This window comes from Fukomys damarensis, unplaced genomic scaffold (genome assembly GCF_012274545.1).
Source record: "Fukomys damarensis isolate Sample0158 unplaced genomic scaffold, DMR_v1.0_HiC HiC_scaffold_23, whole genome shotgun sequence".
Taxonomy (NCBI): domain Eukaryota; kingdom Metazoa; phylum Chordata; class Mammalia; order Rodentia; family Bathyergidae; genus Fukomys; species Fukomys damarensis.
The window spans coordinates 16,406,454-16,424,686 of NW_022900935.1; the positions used below are offsets into that span (position 1 = coordinate 16,406,454).

At 37.2% G+C, this 18,233-nt stretch overlaps 1 protein-coding gene across 10 annotated transcripts in view; it reads left to right on the forward strand.

Moving 5' to 3' along the window:
* Pum1 (pumilio RNA binding family member 1) overlaps nt 1-18,233 on the forward strand; it is a 119,451-nt gene that overhangs the window by 50,718 nt on the left and 50,500 nt on the right. For all 10 annotated transcript variants that reach the window (XM_010621615.3, XM_010621617.3, XM_010621616.3 and 7 more), the window contains 2 exons: nt 9,399-9,565; nt 11,879-12,149. In XM_010621615.3, coding sequence (XP_010619917.1) covers nt 9,399-9,565; nt 11,879-12,149 — 438 coding nt within the window. The remainder of the gene's footprint in view (nt 1-9,398; nt 9,566-11,878; nt 12,150-18,233) is intronic.

Below are 18,233 nucleotides of genomic sequence, written 5' to 3' on the forward strand. Positions count from 1 at the left end.
TTTTTTTTTTTTTTTTTTTTTGTAAAGGTGGGTTTCATCTTTAGTTGTCTTGGAAGATTGGCGATTTTTAGATTTTATATTATAGTGACCAGAGGAGATTAGACCTCAGGATAGAGGAGATCAGAAGAGTGGACTATAACAATTGAATAATTTACTAAGCTTCTGATATGCATACAAATTAATGAAAACTCCCTAAATCTGTGTTCCACCTTGTCAGAAGGAAGATTAGGCAACAAAATATTTTTCTGTATTTTGGCTTGAGTTGCATCTACAGAGTGACAGGAAGACTGGTCAGTAACATCGAGCCACCATATTGGCATGTGCCATCTAGAGGGGCTCATGAACTTTGGGGTTGGATCCTGTTGATCTTATACCTAACCTAGCTTTGCTTTGCCTTTTGGTTGAGATAATACCTGACTAAAGCTATGTTCGTAGAAATCTGAATCACTTTTCAGTTAAGATGTACATACATCTTCTTTACAAAGGTGAACCTTTTCTTTTTAAAAATAACTTGTCTTTTGAAATGTTGAGTTCAGAGAACAAGGGCAGTAGGATATCATATTGTAGATAATTGTTATAAAAGGTGGTACTTGGTAGTTTAGGGGTTAGAGCCTCTAATTTTTTTTTTCCTTTTCTTTTTTTTTGGAGACAGGGTCTCTATGTAGTTTAGGCTGGCCTTGACCTCTCCATGTAGCCCAGGCTGGCCTCAGATTCGCAATGATCCTCCTGCCTCAGCCTCTCAAGTGCTGAGATTATAAGCATGTACCACTACATGTGGCAGTTGTTTTACTTTTTGGGTGACTATAGCAATATGACTTCCAGTAGGTCACAGAGAAGTTATAATTTAATTACTTGAGAGCTGAAAAAATCCCTGATGACATAATGATTATACATCTCAAAGTAAGTACTAAGAAGTCATTCTCAGGCATGACAGCAGGTAATCCAGACTTTAACTTTTCAGGTAAAAGTGGTTCGTAACTATAGTAATCTCATTCTGCAGTAGTTTTCCATCTTCAGGGAGATTTTGTGGTTAACAGTATTTAGCTCTGTCAGGACCACCTTCTTTTATTTTTATTTTTTATTTTGGGACAAGCGCTCACTAAGTTGATTATACCCAGGTTAGGCTCAAACTTTCATCCCTCCTGACTTAGCCTCCCAGAGTGCTAGGACCCTGAGCTCTCTAGATTGAGTTCAGCCTCCCAGAGTGCTGGGATTCTGAGCTCTCTTGATTGAGTTCATTTTGATTGGTAAACAATTTAGTAGTCGTGGTTTCTGTTGTAAGAATACTTGCAGGCTGACAAGAAGAAAATGACAACAATACTTTATTCTTAGTACTTGAAGTAAATTCTTGGTAGCATTCCACATATGAATCCTAACCTTAAGGGTAGTGTTTTTCGGTATAATAGGAATCAGGACTTTAACTTCTCTTATCTTTTTGTATCCTTCATTTTATTTATTCTTGCTTTCAAAATCAGTTGCAGTTGTGTATTTTTCAGGCCTATGCCTGCATGTATAGACTCTGCAGTTGCTGATCTTCTGGAATAATAACAGCTATATTCTTCAGATAGACTGGAGCCTTGCTGGTCAGGATAGTGGGTCATACTTTCTGCCTTGTTCTGTAAAGAATACTACTTTAGTGATTAGGAGGGGCTGGGGATTTAGCTCAGTGGTGCCACCCCCTGCCTCACAAGTGCAAGGTCGGGAGTTCGATCCCTGGTTAACCTCCACACCCACCCAAAAAAGTGATTAGGGTTTAGACTCTTCAAACTTTGCAAAAAATAAAATTTTTAGAAGAAATATCTTGTGAAGATATTTATGTGTGTTCTATAGAGAGTAGTGGCTTTTGACCTGGAGGATATGTACATAGCAGTTTATTTAGGTCACAAAATTTGCTCTTCTAGGCTTCACTGCATTTATTTTAGGTAACCAGTACTATTTTAATTGATTTAAGGGAAAAAAATTTAAACAGTATAATACGGGGAGAAGCCAGGGTTCTTAGTCTCAGATTGGACCTTAATTTCCTTATCTGCAAATTGGAGATAAATATGACTACAAAAGCCATATGAAAAGTCTTTGTAAGTCACAAGACAGATTCCTTTACACAGCCAGTGTACCAGTAGTGTCACTTGGCAGCTTATGAGAAATGCAAATCTTAGACCTGCTCTAAATTACTGAAGCGAAACCTACATTTCTTTATATGTACATCCCCACAATTTCTTTCTGTATTAAAATTTCATAAGCTTTGCAATAAGAAAATTTCCTTGGAATATAGATTCATCAGGAGGCTCTTAGAAACTCATTTACAGGGTAGAACCCCTTCAGATTTGAGCTTGAATTAAGTAAAACATCTGCATGCTCTGTTTTGCAGTGTTAAGCTTTTAGATGCTGACTTAAATTAAAAAATCCCAGCACACTATTTTGGGGAAGTCTTTATAATAAAAACAGACATCATTTTCCAAACATAAGATATGTTTTCCTTTTCCTCTTGGATATTACGGCATAGGTGACTACTCTTTGGCACATTAGGAAATGGGTGATTCTGTCTAAAGTGCCTGGTAGGTAGACTACTGTAATACACATCTCCTCACTTTTGTCTGTTCTGAAATTAGAATGCGTATTTCAAGAGATAGTATACCATACTTTAACTGGAAGAGTTTCATTTTTTTAGTGGTGTATAAAATGTATCAGATTAGGGGCTGGGGATTTAGGCTCAGTGGTGCCACTCCGGCCTGGAAAGCGCAAGGTCCTGACTTTAATTCCCGGTATTAAAAAAAAAAGTGTTAGATTCAAAAGTATCAGATTCAGTGCTTAGAAAAACCAGTTGGACAAAGAGTCTAATGATTAGAGCTGTAAGTTTTGGAATTGGGGCCATGGGATGTCTAGCAGTGTTTTAAGCCTTGGGGAAATGGGAGTAAAGGAGATAGATGATTCTCTGAAAAAGGCAATGGGAAAAATGGGAAAATTAGATGCAGTCATTTGAAGGCTTTTTAAACAAACATGAATTGCCGTATTTAATCTTTAGGGTAGTACTTTTTTTTTCCTGTTAATTTATAGTGAGAAAAATAAGGAGTAGAGGAAAAGTAGAGGCCTGAATATATTGCTCTACTTTGAATTCTAATCTCTTTGTATAATTTTTTTTATGCTTCTATCCTGGTTTGTATGTTGGGTTCCTCATAGAAGGATTCTATTATGTTAAAGTTAAACATTTCTCTTTCCTTCTCCTTTCCCCTTGCACTCCTCCCCCATTGGGTGGTACTAGGGATTGAACCCCCTCAGGCCTTTTCCCCCAGCCTTTTAAAAAAATTAAAAAATAAAAATTGTGACAGGGTTTTGCTATGTGCTCAGTTGCCCAGGATGGGCATGAATTTGGGATTCTCCCGCCCCAGTCTCCCAGAGTGCTGAGATTACAGACATGCATCAGTACAAAGGTATTTTACATGGCTGGCAATTCAAATTTTTATTCATATTTTTAACTTTCATTATAGCTATTAAACTGCCACACCTTAAAAGAATTTGGCATTTTAGTATTTTTGCATTTTGTGAAAAACATAATTATGCATAAGAGAAATCAATATTTAAATCAACATTGTGATTTTTTTTTTTTTTTTTTAGACGCAATGAGTCAAGCAGATACACAAAATAATTCCTTTCTAGATAAAAGGGATAAAAGCTAGGCATGGAGATACATCCGTGTAATGCTAGCATTTGGGAGGCTAAGGCAGGAGAATCGCTGTAAGTTAAGTCAGTCTGAGATCCTGTCTCAGAGAGAGGGAGGGAGAGAAGAAAATTTCTGGTCTTACTGTAACTTTAATCTTGTAATCTTAATGTAACTGCCATGTGAAGCTTTGTTCTAAGATCACTAGAGTAAGAGTGAGAATTAAATTCTACTTTTGAGGGCTGAGGGTATAGCTTAGTGGTGCAGCACCTGCCTGCCAAACATGAGGCTCTGAGTTTGATTCCTGGTCCCCTTACCACCCAAAGTTCTCTGTTTTTTAGGTATCAGGGATTGAACTCAGGACCTTGTTGCCTGTGAGGCAGGCATGGTGCCATTGAGCTAAATCCCTGACTCCACAATTCTACTTTTGTCTTCATTCAGAATTAAGAAATATACTTGAAGTGTTTCTCCTTTTATGTGAATCTTCTAAGGAAGTGGAGCTATAAGTACAGGGCTCTGATCTCAGTGGTATGTGCTGCTTCTACTTATGTCTGCTCTTCTTGTTTTTTAATACCTAGCAGTGGAACATATTCTTCCACTTTAGCACATCCTTCTTGGTTCCACATAGCAAATTTTTACTGGGCTTGGGACAGTTGTTTTTTTTTGGGTACTGGGGATCGACCTCAGAACCTTGCGCTTATGAGGTAGGTGACAGAACTGCTGAGCTAAATCCCCAGCCCGTAACACTTGGATTTTGGAACTTGTATTTGAGCATTGGGTTAATGTTCATCTAAATGAAGCTCATACAAAAAAGATGTTGTTACTCCTCATTTTTGTCAATTATTTAGCTAATAGGCTTTTTAGTACCATCATGTATTAGAAAATATGTAACACCCCCTCCAAAGCAAAATATAAATAAAATATAAACTTTTTTTCCTTCTTTGGCTTTTTGAGACAGGCCTGGCCTTGAACTCACTTTATACCCAGTGTTGGGAAATAGTTTTGCACTCATGTCTGGCCAAATACTGCTATTCTGATGCTTATGTTGGATTTCATTACATTGGTTCTCAGTTGTTGGTGCTTATCAAAGCTGTTGGAGTAAAAATTTTCATAACATTTGCTGGAGCCCTCTGTTGACCAAATAAATTAGAATCTCTTGCCAAGATACTTGTTTAAAAAAGGATTATGATGATCAACCCTTACTGTAGAACTACAGCATTGTGAAAATGATTGTGCCCTGGAAAGACCAAATTGGCTGTACACTTGTATTTCAGAGCTGAACCACTTGATTGAGGCATTTAAAATTTTTAATCTTGATACCCTACATAGTGTTACTTATGAAACACAGTACTAGTATATCCCTTTTACTAATACCACATTATGTTTGTATAAAATGACTTGTTCTTTTCTTCTTTATAAAGTGTTTACAATTCATTATTTCACTGATTTTTTTTTACTTTTTCATAACTACTCTTTTTTGGGGGGGGTACTGGGGATCGAACTCAGGTCCTTGTGCTAATAACTACTCTTTATTAAACAAAATTGTCCCTGTTTTATAGCGAGAAAACCAAGATTAAATGGTCTATTCAAGCCTTCTGGTGAGTAATTGTTAGCAGTCAAAATGGAACATGCATTTGGTGCACTATGTATCAGTATTTTCCGAGACCATATAACTGTGATTGCCTTATTTTATATATTTTAAAAAATGTAAAAGTACTGTGAAATTTAGGAAGCTGGGTGTGGCAGTGCACATCTGTAATCCCAGCACTTGGAAGGATAAGGCAGGAGGATTGGCATGAGTTCTAGGCCAGCCTGAACTACATATTGAAGCCCTGTCTCAAATACAAACAAATAGGGCCTGGGATTTAGCACAGTGCGCCTGCCTCGAAAGTACAAGGTCCTGAGTTTGATCCCTGGTACAGAAAACAAATAAACCCAGAAAACCCACACACAAAAATACCATAAAAATTTTTAGTCCATTTATACTCTTGTTGTATTCTCTAGGATCTTAACATGTCTAAAATACATTACTAGCTGAGTGTAGAGGTGTATGCCTATAATCCCAGCACTTAGCAAGCAGAGACAGGAGGACTGCTGCAAGTTTGAGGCCACCCTGGGTTACATAGTGAATTCAAGGACAGTGTAAACTACATAGTGAGACCCTACCTCTAAAAAAATAAAGACACTACTCAATCTCATTCCTAAAGACTTTTGATGAGTTGATTCCTACTTGGGCTTCTGGTGTGATTCAGGAAGGAGTCAAGATTTGACTGCCATGTGGTTTTATTGAGGAGTCATTGTTGATTTACTGAGTTTTTTTTCTTTTTAGGTTAGAAAAATGTATTATTATTATTATTATTATTATTTTTTTTAAAGTAGTGGTGATTGTGGTGTTGGGAATTGAACCCAAGACTTTTTATTAAGCATGTGTTCTACCATTCAGCTATACCCCTAATCCTTAAATAAAAATTTTATTGAACTGTGACCCATGTATAGAAAAGTGTGCAAGGGGCCAGGGATTTAGCTTAGTGATTCCATTGCGTGCTTTGCAAGCTCAAGGTCCAGAATTCGATCCCGGGTATCCAAAAAAAAAGAAAAATGTGCAAGTCGTAAGTGTTCGTCTTCATGAATTTTTACAAAATGAAAAAATTAATGTGACAGTCATCCAGATCAAGAAATGGAAGCATCTCTGAGGTCTTTCCTGTCCTAAAGAAGTAACTACAATTCATGCTGTCATCAGTTGCTTATTCAGAGTAGAAAATGACGTGGCAATGTTTTGTAGCAATGAACTTAAAATAATTGGTGAAAAACAGCTTATCCCAGGAAAATTACTTGAAAAATCTAGCTTTTGGCAGTATAATACCCCCTTTCTTCCTCTTTTTTTTGTTACTTGAGAATAAACTCAGGGCCTTCACATTGTGCTAAATCACAGCCCGTATTTATTTTGAGGCAGAGTCTTGCTAAATTGCCAGGTTGCCCAGGCTGGTCTCAAACTAGGCTGGACTCAAACTTGTGATCCTTCTGCCTTAGCCTCCAACAGTGCTGGGATTACAAGCCTCTGTGTCATCATGCCTAGCTGATGATATGATTGAGAATATAACTAGTAGTGACATGTTTAAGGCAAGATCAGTCAGCATGTAAGTAGATGGGCTGAGCGGTTTCTCATTAAGCCCTTCTGAAGGGTCGGTGAAAGATAATGCAAGTACATTGTGATTTGATCACTGAGTATTCCTTGCCGTAAATTTTCTTGCTTTTTGCAGAAACTTCCTATACTTTTTTATTCTGTGAAATATGAATATTCTATAGAAAATGAGCGCTTCTGAACTCATTGTGTTATGTTGGAGCTGAGTCACTGATTTGATTTGTACACTTGGAAAAGATTCCTTATCCATGGCTAGGGAGTGATTCTTACAGCTCTTTTGCTATTGACATTGATGGTTTCTGATTTAGGTGGAATTGTTTGTCATTTAGATTATATTACCAAGGTTTACTTTTTAGGTTTAAAAGTTTAGTTTTATAAGATTTTTCTGGTCCTCTGCATGTGTAAGTCATATTTATTAAGCTCCTGCTAGGCCCCGTATTCAGTGCTTAGGGATATAAAATTGAACACACAGCTTCTATCAATTTTTACCTTTGCAGCATAGAGGAAGCTATTATCTCTGGATATTTTAAAAAATCCCTTGCTTCTAGAATCCTGTCATTTTCTCATCTCTACTTTGGGATCTCAGTGTGGTATTTAATGAGCTATTATTCAGTCTTTCTGAATTAATAATAGCCCCATATTGTAAAGATTTTACTTTGAAAGACACATCTCAGTGACTGTGAGTGCTATATGGCTTACCATCTTGATGCCACACGAAACTAAGTTGTATATCTTTTCTAAGTTCCTTGTTGTGTGTGTTTTTTTCACATTATACACAAAAGTTTTCTTTATCACATTTGTAAAGAGAATGAATTTACAAATAAAATGGGCTCTGAATCAATAGTCAGAAGGTCTAAGAATTTCAGAGTCCTTGAGATACCCTTTCTTGGTCAGTAATCTAAAAATTATTGTAAGATCATCTGTTAGTTTTATGTCTACAGGCCTGACCCTGTATACAGTCAGTCTATTCACAACTGATTGTGACTCTGTTCACCATTACTTAACGTTCTGTTCAGTTTGCTTTGGGTGACTGAAATGCTGTGCAGCAGCTCTCATCTTCTGTTAATTGGACTTGTCTTTTTGAAACCAAAAGCTTTAGTTTGGATCATGTGTGCTTATTTCTTCCTTCTTCCAGAAGTAGGTGGTGAGAAATAGCAAGACTGACTCCCTCTAGTATGTATTAAAAAAGCAAATATTACTTAGTACTACTTGATGTAAGTTTCTTCAAAGCTCTTTGTACCATGTCAGGCCACCATTTCAGATAGTTTCCTTTTTTTAAAAAATGGAAAATATTTTTATTATTAATGCAATAAGACATAAGAAAACTCAAAGAAAAGAAAGAACTCAGTCAAGTTAGTTGTATGTCCCTATTTTACTTTTCGAGTCCCATTTTCCGCTGATAGTTTTCCACTGGCCCACTTTTGAATTTCCTAAGTCTCTGGCCTCAGTCTTCCAGTTTAATTTCTTGATGTCAGGTCCAGTATTCTGGTTTGGATTTTCCTCTAGCTCAGCCTCAGAGATGACCTGTGCTGACTTTGCCTTTCATGGGCGTCTGCACAGAGATAGTTTCCTTTTGAAAAATCAAGGTGCATTTGCTTTAAATATCCAGCACTTTTTTTTTTTTTTGTACTGGGGATTGAAGTTGGGTCCTTGGCGCTTGCAAGGCAGGCGGCAGAACCACTGAGCTAAATCCCAGGCCCACTTATTCTTAATTTCCTTAGAAAATAGAACATAAACATGTTTGGGGGCTGATCAGTTCTTTTAGGGCCAACATTTCAAGCTTTGTAGTGTGAAACACTTAAGAGATAAATTCTTTTGCATCAAATGCTTTGGTATGCCTCCACTTCTATCTCACAAATAATTTGCTTTGAAGCAGGCAGGTAGTGGAAGATGGCAGATAGTTTTTAAAGTGCTTTTCTTGACAGGATTGCACAGCTATATTTAATATGTTTTAAAGTATTAAAAAAACTGAATAGTCATCAGTGAATTGTTGCAGTAAGCTGGGACCTGTATAGGTGGGACTAGAGAGGTGCACATTGGCAAGACATAGTCCAAGATCAAGTATAGAGTAATTGAATTGGAATGTTAGACCACATTGAGCTCATGTTTGGAAGCAAAGGAGAGGTTATATAGGATTGGAGGGAAGTATGAAATTCTTTTATGAGCTTAATACCTTGCCTTTATGCTATTAGCTACCATACCTGGAGATTATTAGGAGTCACGTTATTACATAGGTAGGGATTTGAAAATAGAGAAGTGGGACCAAGAGGTACACAGTTATGGTTGGGCTTTGGGCGGAAAGGGGAACTTGCCTGTTCCGTCACACAAATGAAACAGAACTAAAAGCAGTGGGATGGTGGGGACATTGGTTATATTAAGAGTGTCCTAAACTCTGTAACATACACATATGTCTGTCTTCCCCATTTGGCAAAACTTTCTGTGGTGTTCCTGCCTGTGTTGTTTGTTAATTGGATGTGATGTCTGAAAGTGTGCGGGCACTTCCTTTTCTGACCAGCACCTAGAGTAGCCTGATGTCTGCAGTGGATGTCCACTTTTACTAGTTGTTGACGATTAGTGAAGCTGAAGCTATTTTTTAAACAGGGCCCAAGGGATGCAGACAGTGATGAAAACGACAAAGGTGAAAAGAAGAACAAGGGTACGTTTGATGGAGATAAGCTAGGAGATTTGAAGGAGGAGGGTGATGTGATGGACAAGACCAATGGTTTACCAGTACAGAATGGGATTGATGCAGACGTCAAAGATTTTAGGTTTGTATGTTTTACACTTCCGATTTTTGAATGTGGGCTGTGCGTTTTTGTTTCAATTTGTATTTGTTTTAGAGAGCCCCTTCCCTATTTTCTTCTAAAAAATTGGATATGTTGTAGGCCATGCTACAAAGATGTTAATTACTAAGGTAGAATTTCCCAAGAATTGCTAATACCTGATATTTTGCCAAATGGTGAATTTTGCCTTGATTAGAGTTCTAGAACTTGAAGAAAGATTCCATTAAAAAATTTAAGGAATGCTCAAGTATCAAAATTACCTCAGGTAGACATGTGGGACTTCTACCAGCTTCTCCCAAATCATGGTACTAGAAAGCCACATTACTAGTGGAAGTGGGTCATGTTCCTCTGGCATATTAGAGGGAAAAAGTTGAGAACTTGTGTATTAACTCATTAGAGTTTCATAAACTCCTTTCGAGGTGAGTGGGTTAGGTATCATCTCCCTCATTTTGAAGAACCAGAGATACAACTTAAATAACTTGGGCTTTATCATACCACTTCCATATGTGGCTTTTTTCCCATTTCTAGTCCTTACTGACTTACAGATTTTACCTTGTAATTTAACACACAGTATTACATACTTACTTATCTTTCACAGTGGGCAACTATTTATTTGTGTTGGCAACCTTTAGTTATGGGGAAGAATTTAAAAAATCTATAAAAATCCTATATAGTTAATAGTATAGTTAAATAATCATTATATAGCTAAATATTATAAATTTAGTTAAATAATTTAAATTTGAATCATTTTAATGTCAGCCTGTTAATAGATATATATTTTCACATATACCACATAGGCATACATGTCATTCGTAATATCTACCAAAGTTAAAATCTATTTTGTATCATTTGTAGAACAAAGTGTCACTTGTTAGTTTAATTTTTATATCTTTAATGTGTGTAGAATTATAGTCTTTGAGTAAAATTTGAGGCAAAGGGTAACAAACTCTTCCATATGGTCTCTTAGCTGAGTTCAGGTAGCCTTTCCACCCTGAATTGCAAGCAGCCTATAACAATGTCTTGTATTATTTGCCTGGGTGCTCGTAGTGCTGTGTGCATAAGGGAACTGATGTTACACTTAATATATATCAGCTATCGAATTTCTTTCAGGGATGAAGAACATTGAATGTAGCCAAAGGCTACATCCCTTGACTATAATATTAATATATGTTAGTTTGATTTTGTATGTTATAATTCTGTAATCCTTTTACATAGGGTGATGGTATATCCTGGGCTCCCCAGAACATCATTCCTTTATACTTATATCCCAGGTAACTACCAGTAGTACCCTTTTTTTTTTTTTTTCTTTTTTTTTTTTTTTTTTTTTTTTTTTTTTTTTTTTTTTTTTTTTTTTTTTTTTTTTTCTGTTTGGAGTGTCCTAGCTTGGATGATAAATTATATCATCACATTAGCTTCAATAACTTCTTAATAGGGGCATAGCCTTAATAATGAATTAATTTTTACTGTTTTGAAATGGTCTGCTTCTTCTGGTTTCTTAGAAGGGAAGAGAGTTTTAACATTGGTCAGTAGTATCAATGATACATAACAAATTTTTATTAGAATCATTCTGAGATGTGGAATTTCCCCTAAAAGCAGACTTTTTTCCATTGGTTCTATATTCAAATGACATATGTTGTATTTTTAATATTAGTGCCTGTTTATAGTACATAATGATTGCATTTGTCGTAGGGAGTTGATACACATATATGGCATATTGTAATTCTTTTTTTATCCTCTTCCTTTTTCCTTTGCCAGTTGTTGCTTGTTGGGCATATTTTACTGCCTGTGTTTTGTTAGGCATGTCTATTTTTGGTTTTTTTGAGATAGGGACTCCCTACATAGTTCAGGCTGGTCTTGAACTCACTATTTAGCTTGGGCTGGCCTTGAATTTATGGCAGTCCTCATGCCTCTGCTTCCTGAGTGTTGGGATATAGGTGAGAGCCACCATACCTAGCACGTCTGTTTTCATGGATGCCATAGGCAATGTTTTTTTTTTTTTCAGTTTATCTAGTGTTTCTCATATCTGAACTTTTTTGTGAAGGGATTGTAAATTAATAGCAGTTAATGTAAATTTAATGGGTGGGTGGGTGGGTGGATGGGTGGAAAGGCCAGCTATAGAAAAATTAGAGGATGTAACCTTGTAAGGACAGTAAAGGATTTCTGGTTATTTTGTAGGAATAACTTTAAGTATTACTGATAATGAGCTGTGTCAAGGACATTGTCCTTTAAACTTGGGGTTGCTTTAGTGTCCCTTCCCACTCAAAATGAGGTTTAATGCCCTTTACTTTCTCTGTTTAGCCGTACCCCTGGTAATTGCCAGAACTCTGCTAATGAAGTGGATCTTCTGGGTCCAAACCAGAATGGTTCTGAGGGCTTAGCCCAGCTGACCAGCACCAATGGTGCCAAGCCTGTGGAGGATTTCTCCAACATGGAGTCCCAGAGTGTCCCCTTGGACCCCATGGAACATGTGGGCATGGAGCCTCTTCAGTTTGATTATTCAGGCACGCAGGTACCTGTGGACTCTGCAGCAGCAACTGTGGGACTTTTTGACTACAATTCTCAACAACAGGTACTGTGTGTGTCTCTGTTACTCTTCCTACTTTCCCTTCAGCCGGCATATAATTCAAGTAATTAAGGATGAAGGGTGGGGGGAGGTTGTCATTTTAGGCTGTCATTAGCCAGCCCCTACTAATCGACAACATGAAGCCCATGTCTTTGTCCTCAGGAAGCTGGCTTCTCATGCCAATGTTAGTGGCAAGAGAGCACCCTACTGTTTGTGTGTTTGTCTTTGCTCTTTTCTTCCCAGCACCTGAGGGATGGCATGAGGTGGTATTACCTCTGTTACTTTCTCTGAAGATTTATGTGGTTGTGATACTGCTGATTTGTTTTGTTATTGTGCCAAATCATATTAGTCATTTAAGTTGCTGTAGATAACATAGTTATTAACATAATTACTGTAAATAAAAGATAAAGATAAATAATAGATAAAGATACTGTAAATAACAGATAAAGGTCTGGTATCTTTCAAATGAGTTAGAATATGATTAGGAGAACATACACAAGTTACTCTAAGATCTACAATGAAGTTCCTTGGCTCTTTCATTCATAAATTTATGGAAATTTTTGTTTGTGTGACTTAGGCATAGAGGACTAATTCTAGACTTTCTGATCAGTTTTAGTTTTTTGTATTTTTTTAATGGACCATATGAATTATAAAAGGGCAGGTAGCTTCGTGATCTTGTAAAATACCATATATTCCCTGTGGTAGAAGCAGTTGATGAACTGGGAATTTCTGTTACTTCTTAGTTTGTCTAGAACATATTACAACCTTCTAGGAATGTGAAATGACTCTCTTATTTTGAACTTTACAAACTCTGTGTTGTATGTAGTGAGAAATTAGCTTATGGTTTTGTGGATCAGTTGTAACATTTTGTACCTTTTGTTACTGTTGTAAATAGCTAATATTGATTAGCAACCCCACCCCCCACTCCCGCAACATGCACAGTGGGATTAAATCCAAGGCTTTTGCAGTGACTGCACCTCCAGCCTTCTTTTCTTTCCTTTTTGATTCAGGGTCTTGCTAAATTGCCCTGGCTGGGCTCAAATTTGTGATCCTCTTGCCTCAGCCTTCCAGAGTGCTGGGACTATAAGTCTTCTTACATCTGGCTTGAATGAAATTTGACTGGTAGACAACTAAAAAAGTTAAATCTAAAAATCCCATTCACATCCAGTTTTGTGCATAAGTTCATTATGATCATTGATCCTTTTTTCAACAGGAAATTGGTGTGTGTTCCTAAATTTTAACCCTCCAACCTTTCTTACATGTTTTGCTTTGACACATTTTACTCCATTTTGTACTTCTAATTTAAAATCTTTCCTTTTTTATCTGCACACCAAAAAGTTTCCATGTCTTCTTGTTTTGAGCTCTGTTGTACCTTGTGTGTGTCCTTAAAAAGGAGTAACCCATGTCTTCTGCCTTGTGGTCTGATTTGTCTGAAAACCCTTGTTGAACTGCAGCCTCCTTGAGGCCAAGGATTTTCCTCTACATTGTTTCAGCAGACCAAGTTTTCAGGGAACTTTCCTCCTATCTGTATTATATCTTTGTGTTTATCTTGTGCTTATTTATTTACCTATTTATATACATTGATTGATTGTACTAAGGCTTGAATCCAGGGCCTTTGCACTGAGCTACATCCGCAGCCTATTTTATGTTAGGTTTTATTGATTGATTGATTGAGCAGGGTCTCTTAAGTTACCCAGGCTGGACTATAACTTGTGATCCTCCAGTCTTAGCCTCCTGATCTCTTGTTTTTAGTATACTGTACTTTCAAAATTAAAATTTGCAACTGTAAAATTATTGTATGGTACTCAGGAAAGTAACATTAATGTATAGTAATATATACGTATTTCTTAGAGATAGGGTTTCACTTTGTAGTCCAGGCTTGCCTTGCACTTACTACGTAGCTTAAATTGGACTTGACCTCATGGTGTTCCTCCTGTTTCTGCTGAATGGTGGGATTACATGCGGTGTGTGCCACTACACCCTGCACCAGAAATGTGATATTACTGTGTAATATCAAGAAACATTATTTCTTGGAACAGAACTTGGTTCTGTTGCCATCTGATCAAAAGCTGTGAATCTTCTCATCAAAAAATAATGAACAGAGTATTCAGGGTATAACCTTTTGTTAGCATCTTTTGTTTTCATCTGGATCCAAGTATATCTCTGTGAATAGAGCAAGATTCCCTATTTGCACCTCCCCTCCCTTTCCTCAGTTTAGTCATTTAAATAGTTGAGAGGAGGGCCGGATATTTAGCTCAGTGGTGCCACTGCCTGGCAGCACCCACCTGCCTATCCCAAGTTTGAATCCCCAGTATCAAAAAAGAAAAAAAAAAACCCATTGCTAAATAGTTGAAAGAAGTGCTTAATGACAAATGATGAGACCGTATGTGTCTGTGTCCTAGGAACCCTGAGAACAAGGGAGAGCACACTACTCTATAGGGAAGGACAGATTGTGGAAAAGGTGATTTTTGAGTTGTACCTTCAGAGACTTATTTGTACAGGAGGAGAATGAAAATGCTCATGGAGGAAATAGTAAAACTAAAGCTTTAAGATGGAAATTAGCAGGAATGTGTTTCGGTAGATAACATAGAGGTGGTTAGTCTGGCTGGTAGTTTAGGGTGAAAACAAGTGTGGGATAAAGTTGAATAGATAATATTTGTCTTACTGACTTGTCTTACTGTCTTGCCTCGTAGGCAGTAATAAAGACATTTTAAAGGAAGAATGTTTTATCTTTTATTTCTTTGGGGGGATGTTAGTGTAGAGGCAGTTTTAGATGTTCACTTACTCATATTATAATGAGTTATTCGTTGACTGTTGTATTCTTCAGTTATGGGCTGATTGAAGAACTGGGTTTAACTGATTGGTCACAAATGCTATCACACAGGAGAGTGGTGAGAACCAAGCATTTGAAGGGACAATTGGAATGTATATTGTTGCAGGTAACAGAGAAGAGAAATGGAGATGGCAGTGTGGCAGTGTGGCCATAGGGTGACTACAGTAGAGGACAATGAACAGGTGCATTTGGTAATAGAGCCCTGGAACCAGGTGTGAGTCTCAGATGTTATATTAACGATTATACTAATATAATAACCAGAGTTCTAGAGTGGCACATATTTCTCTCCATATTCTGCTCTTTGATTTTGACTTCAGTGAGCAACAGAGGTTTTTGAATTATTTGCTAAAAATAGCAGTGTAGCTTTAACTGTGATTTTATGCAGGGGTCTGGTTTGGAGTTTGACAATGAATAGAGTACCCTCTTGTTTTATTTCCTTTCAACCATGGCTTTGATTTGTTAGAGTAAGCTGGTTTCATAAAATTTTAATATCAGCTTAAAGTGAGATACGTATCATGCAGTCTGCAGATAGGGGAAAGTGTGTAAAGAAAGGTTATAGTGGAAGTCAGTTATATTAAAAATAGCTTTCAAGGTATTTAAAAATAGACTTACTGGTGTAGTTACTTTATCATAAGATGCACTGAATAATAATGAGCACAGTGAGGACTCTGAGGTGTCTACAGACAATCATATAAAGTAACATGAAAATAGTTGACTTATAGTTGTGGTAATGCCACAGGTGTTTGGGGGGAATTGAAGAACATGCCAAATTTCAGGTGAATAGAAGCTCATAAAAATAAAGATACAGTACTGCCCACTTGAGTACAGACATGTTGGATTAAAAACTTTTACGGTATTTTTGTGAACTTGAAGGGCTCATTGATATCTCTGTAGTCTTGTCCCTTTTTCTCACTTTCCCCATTTGCACTGTTCGTTCTGGAAAATAGCCAGGAACAGTTCGTGTATACTGTGTCCCTATCTGTCTATCTGTTGGTCCCCCTGCCCGTTTTCTGTATGTCTTTGTTCAGGCTGGTCTTGTACTCACTCTGTAACCCCAGTTGGCTTTGAATTTGTGTCAATGCTGCTGTTTCAGCTTCCTAAGTGCAGGTATTACAGGTGTGTGCCACCACACCCAGCTTGTTTTCATGGTTTTGTGTGTTGGTGCTTGATGAGAAGTATTACTAAATTTTTATATGAAATGTTTATATTTCCTCAAATGTATTTAGAAAATTATTATTAGGTTTCAATATATTGTAACCTTGTACAAAAATCCAAACCAGGAATATACTAGCATTGATTAGCCATATTGTTGATATTCTTTATTTAAAATTTATTTAATAAAAAATAGCCTAATATAGCATATTTTGCAATATTTCATACTATAGTACTAAAATACTTATTGAAGGGTTGGGAATTTAGCTCAGTTGTGCTGCTGTCTACTCTACAAGCTCAAGGTCTTGAGTTCGATCCCCAACACCAAACAATACAAATCAAAACACCCCAAAAAAACTCACACCTTATTGAATATGAGTTTTAAACAAAGAGGCAATATTCTTTATCATTCTGAGCTCTGAACCTAGGGAACACAAAGCCCTTAGCCCTTCTTTATTATTTTATTTTGAGACTGGGTCCCCCTGAGTTGCCAAGGCTGACTTCAAAGCTGGAATCCTCCAGCCCTCAGATGCCCAAGTAGTTGGATTATGGGTATGTGCTAGCTCTGGCTAAAGAAGCGATATTCTGAATGCATTCCTGCACAGCCATAGTCAAGAGAGAAAATTAACATACTTCCTTTGTTGTTTATTTGTTTTTTTCCCTGGTACTGGGGATTGAACTCAGGACCTTGCACTTGCAAGGCAGGCACAGTGCCACTGAGTTAAATCTCCAGCCCCTCTTTGTTCTTGACAGGATCTTACCACATAGTTCAGGCTGGACTCAAACTTGCAATGATCCTTCTGCCTCAGCCTCCCAAATATTGGATTTACAAGTGTAAAGGTGACATACTGCTTTTATTTTTGTTTTTTAATTCTTAATTTTTTTTTTTTTGATGTGTAGAATACCTTTTATTTGGCTAACATGTCCCCAAACAGGTCAGTTAGTGAAATAGATTCTAGAGAATATGGCTTATACACAGCCCTCCCTCCCCAGAAATAACCCCAATGATGGACATTTTCCTCCTTCTGGGCTCAGTGGATATTAAAAAAAAAAAATGGCAGTTCTGTTTATCATCTGGGTATGGGGCACCATGTCTGACATACTGCTTTTTATTTTTATTTTTTTGGTTTTTTGAGACAGGGTCTCATTATGTAGTTCAGACTGCTCTGGAACTCACTATGTAGCCCAGCCTGGTCTCGAACTCATAGCGATCCTCCTGCCTCAGCCTCCCATGTTCTGGGATTACTGGCATGTGCCACCACGCCCAGCTCATACTGCTTTTTAAATTTTTATTTTATTTTATTTTCCAGTACCAGGGGTTGAACTCAGGAACAGTGTCACTGAGCTAAATCCCTGGCCCTTTTATGTTTTTACAGATAAGAAAATTAAGACATGGGAATTATATGTATTATTTTGATTTCTAGCTCCAGGCCGTTTTCCTTGAACCTTGTACTAGGAACACAGAGCCTTTGATAGGGTGAAGCCATCTTCAGATTCAATTTTATTCATATTCTTTTCTGAAAGAAGTCAGATGTAAGAAGTACTTTTCAATGAGGATAACAAAAAAATAAGTTTCCTTCCTCTGTGTCACTTTTGTGGTCCACTGACAGAGCTTCGTACTTGTGGTGCAGTGGGGTTTTGATTCTCAAAGTGGGCTTCCATGTGCTTGGGCTGCTGTGCTCTGGGAGAAGCTGGAGGAGGCACTCTTCGTTCACTAGGAACAATATCATGCTGAAAGGACTGTTTTAAGCATTTCATGTGTGTTTAATCCTTATGACAACGTTTTGTGCTAGATTTTTGTTTCCCTGTTACAGAGAAAAAAGTGGGGTACAGAGACTAAGTCACTTACCTAAAGTTACAGAGCAAGTAGTAGTGGAGCTGAGATATGAACCAAAACTGTCCAGTCTCAGTCTGTGCTCTTAACCCATATCCACTATGTATGTTGCGTTAAAAAGGTAAAAAATCAGGACTGGCCTTGAGTTTTATTTTGGAGAATGAGTATAGTCTTAATTTATTTACTCACTCATATTTGGACATTTTTCTTTTCAGATCAGAAAATTCAATGACATTGATTTTGTGCCAGCAGTTATTAATGAAAACAATGA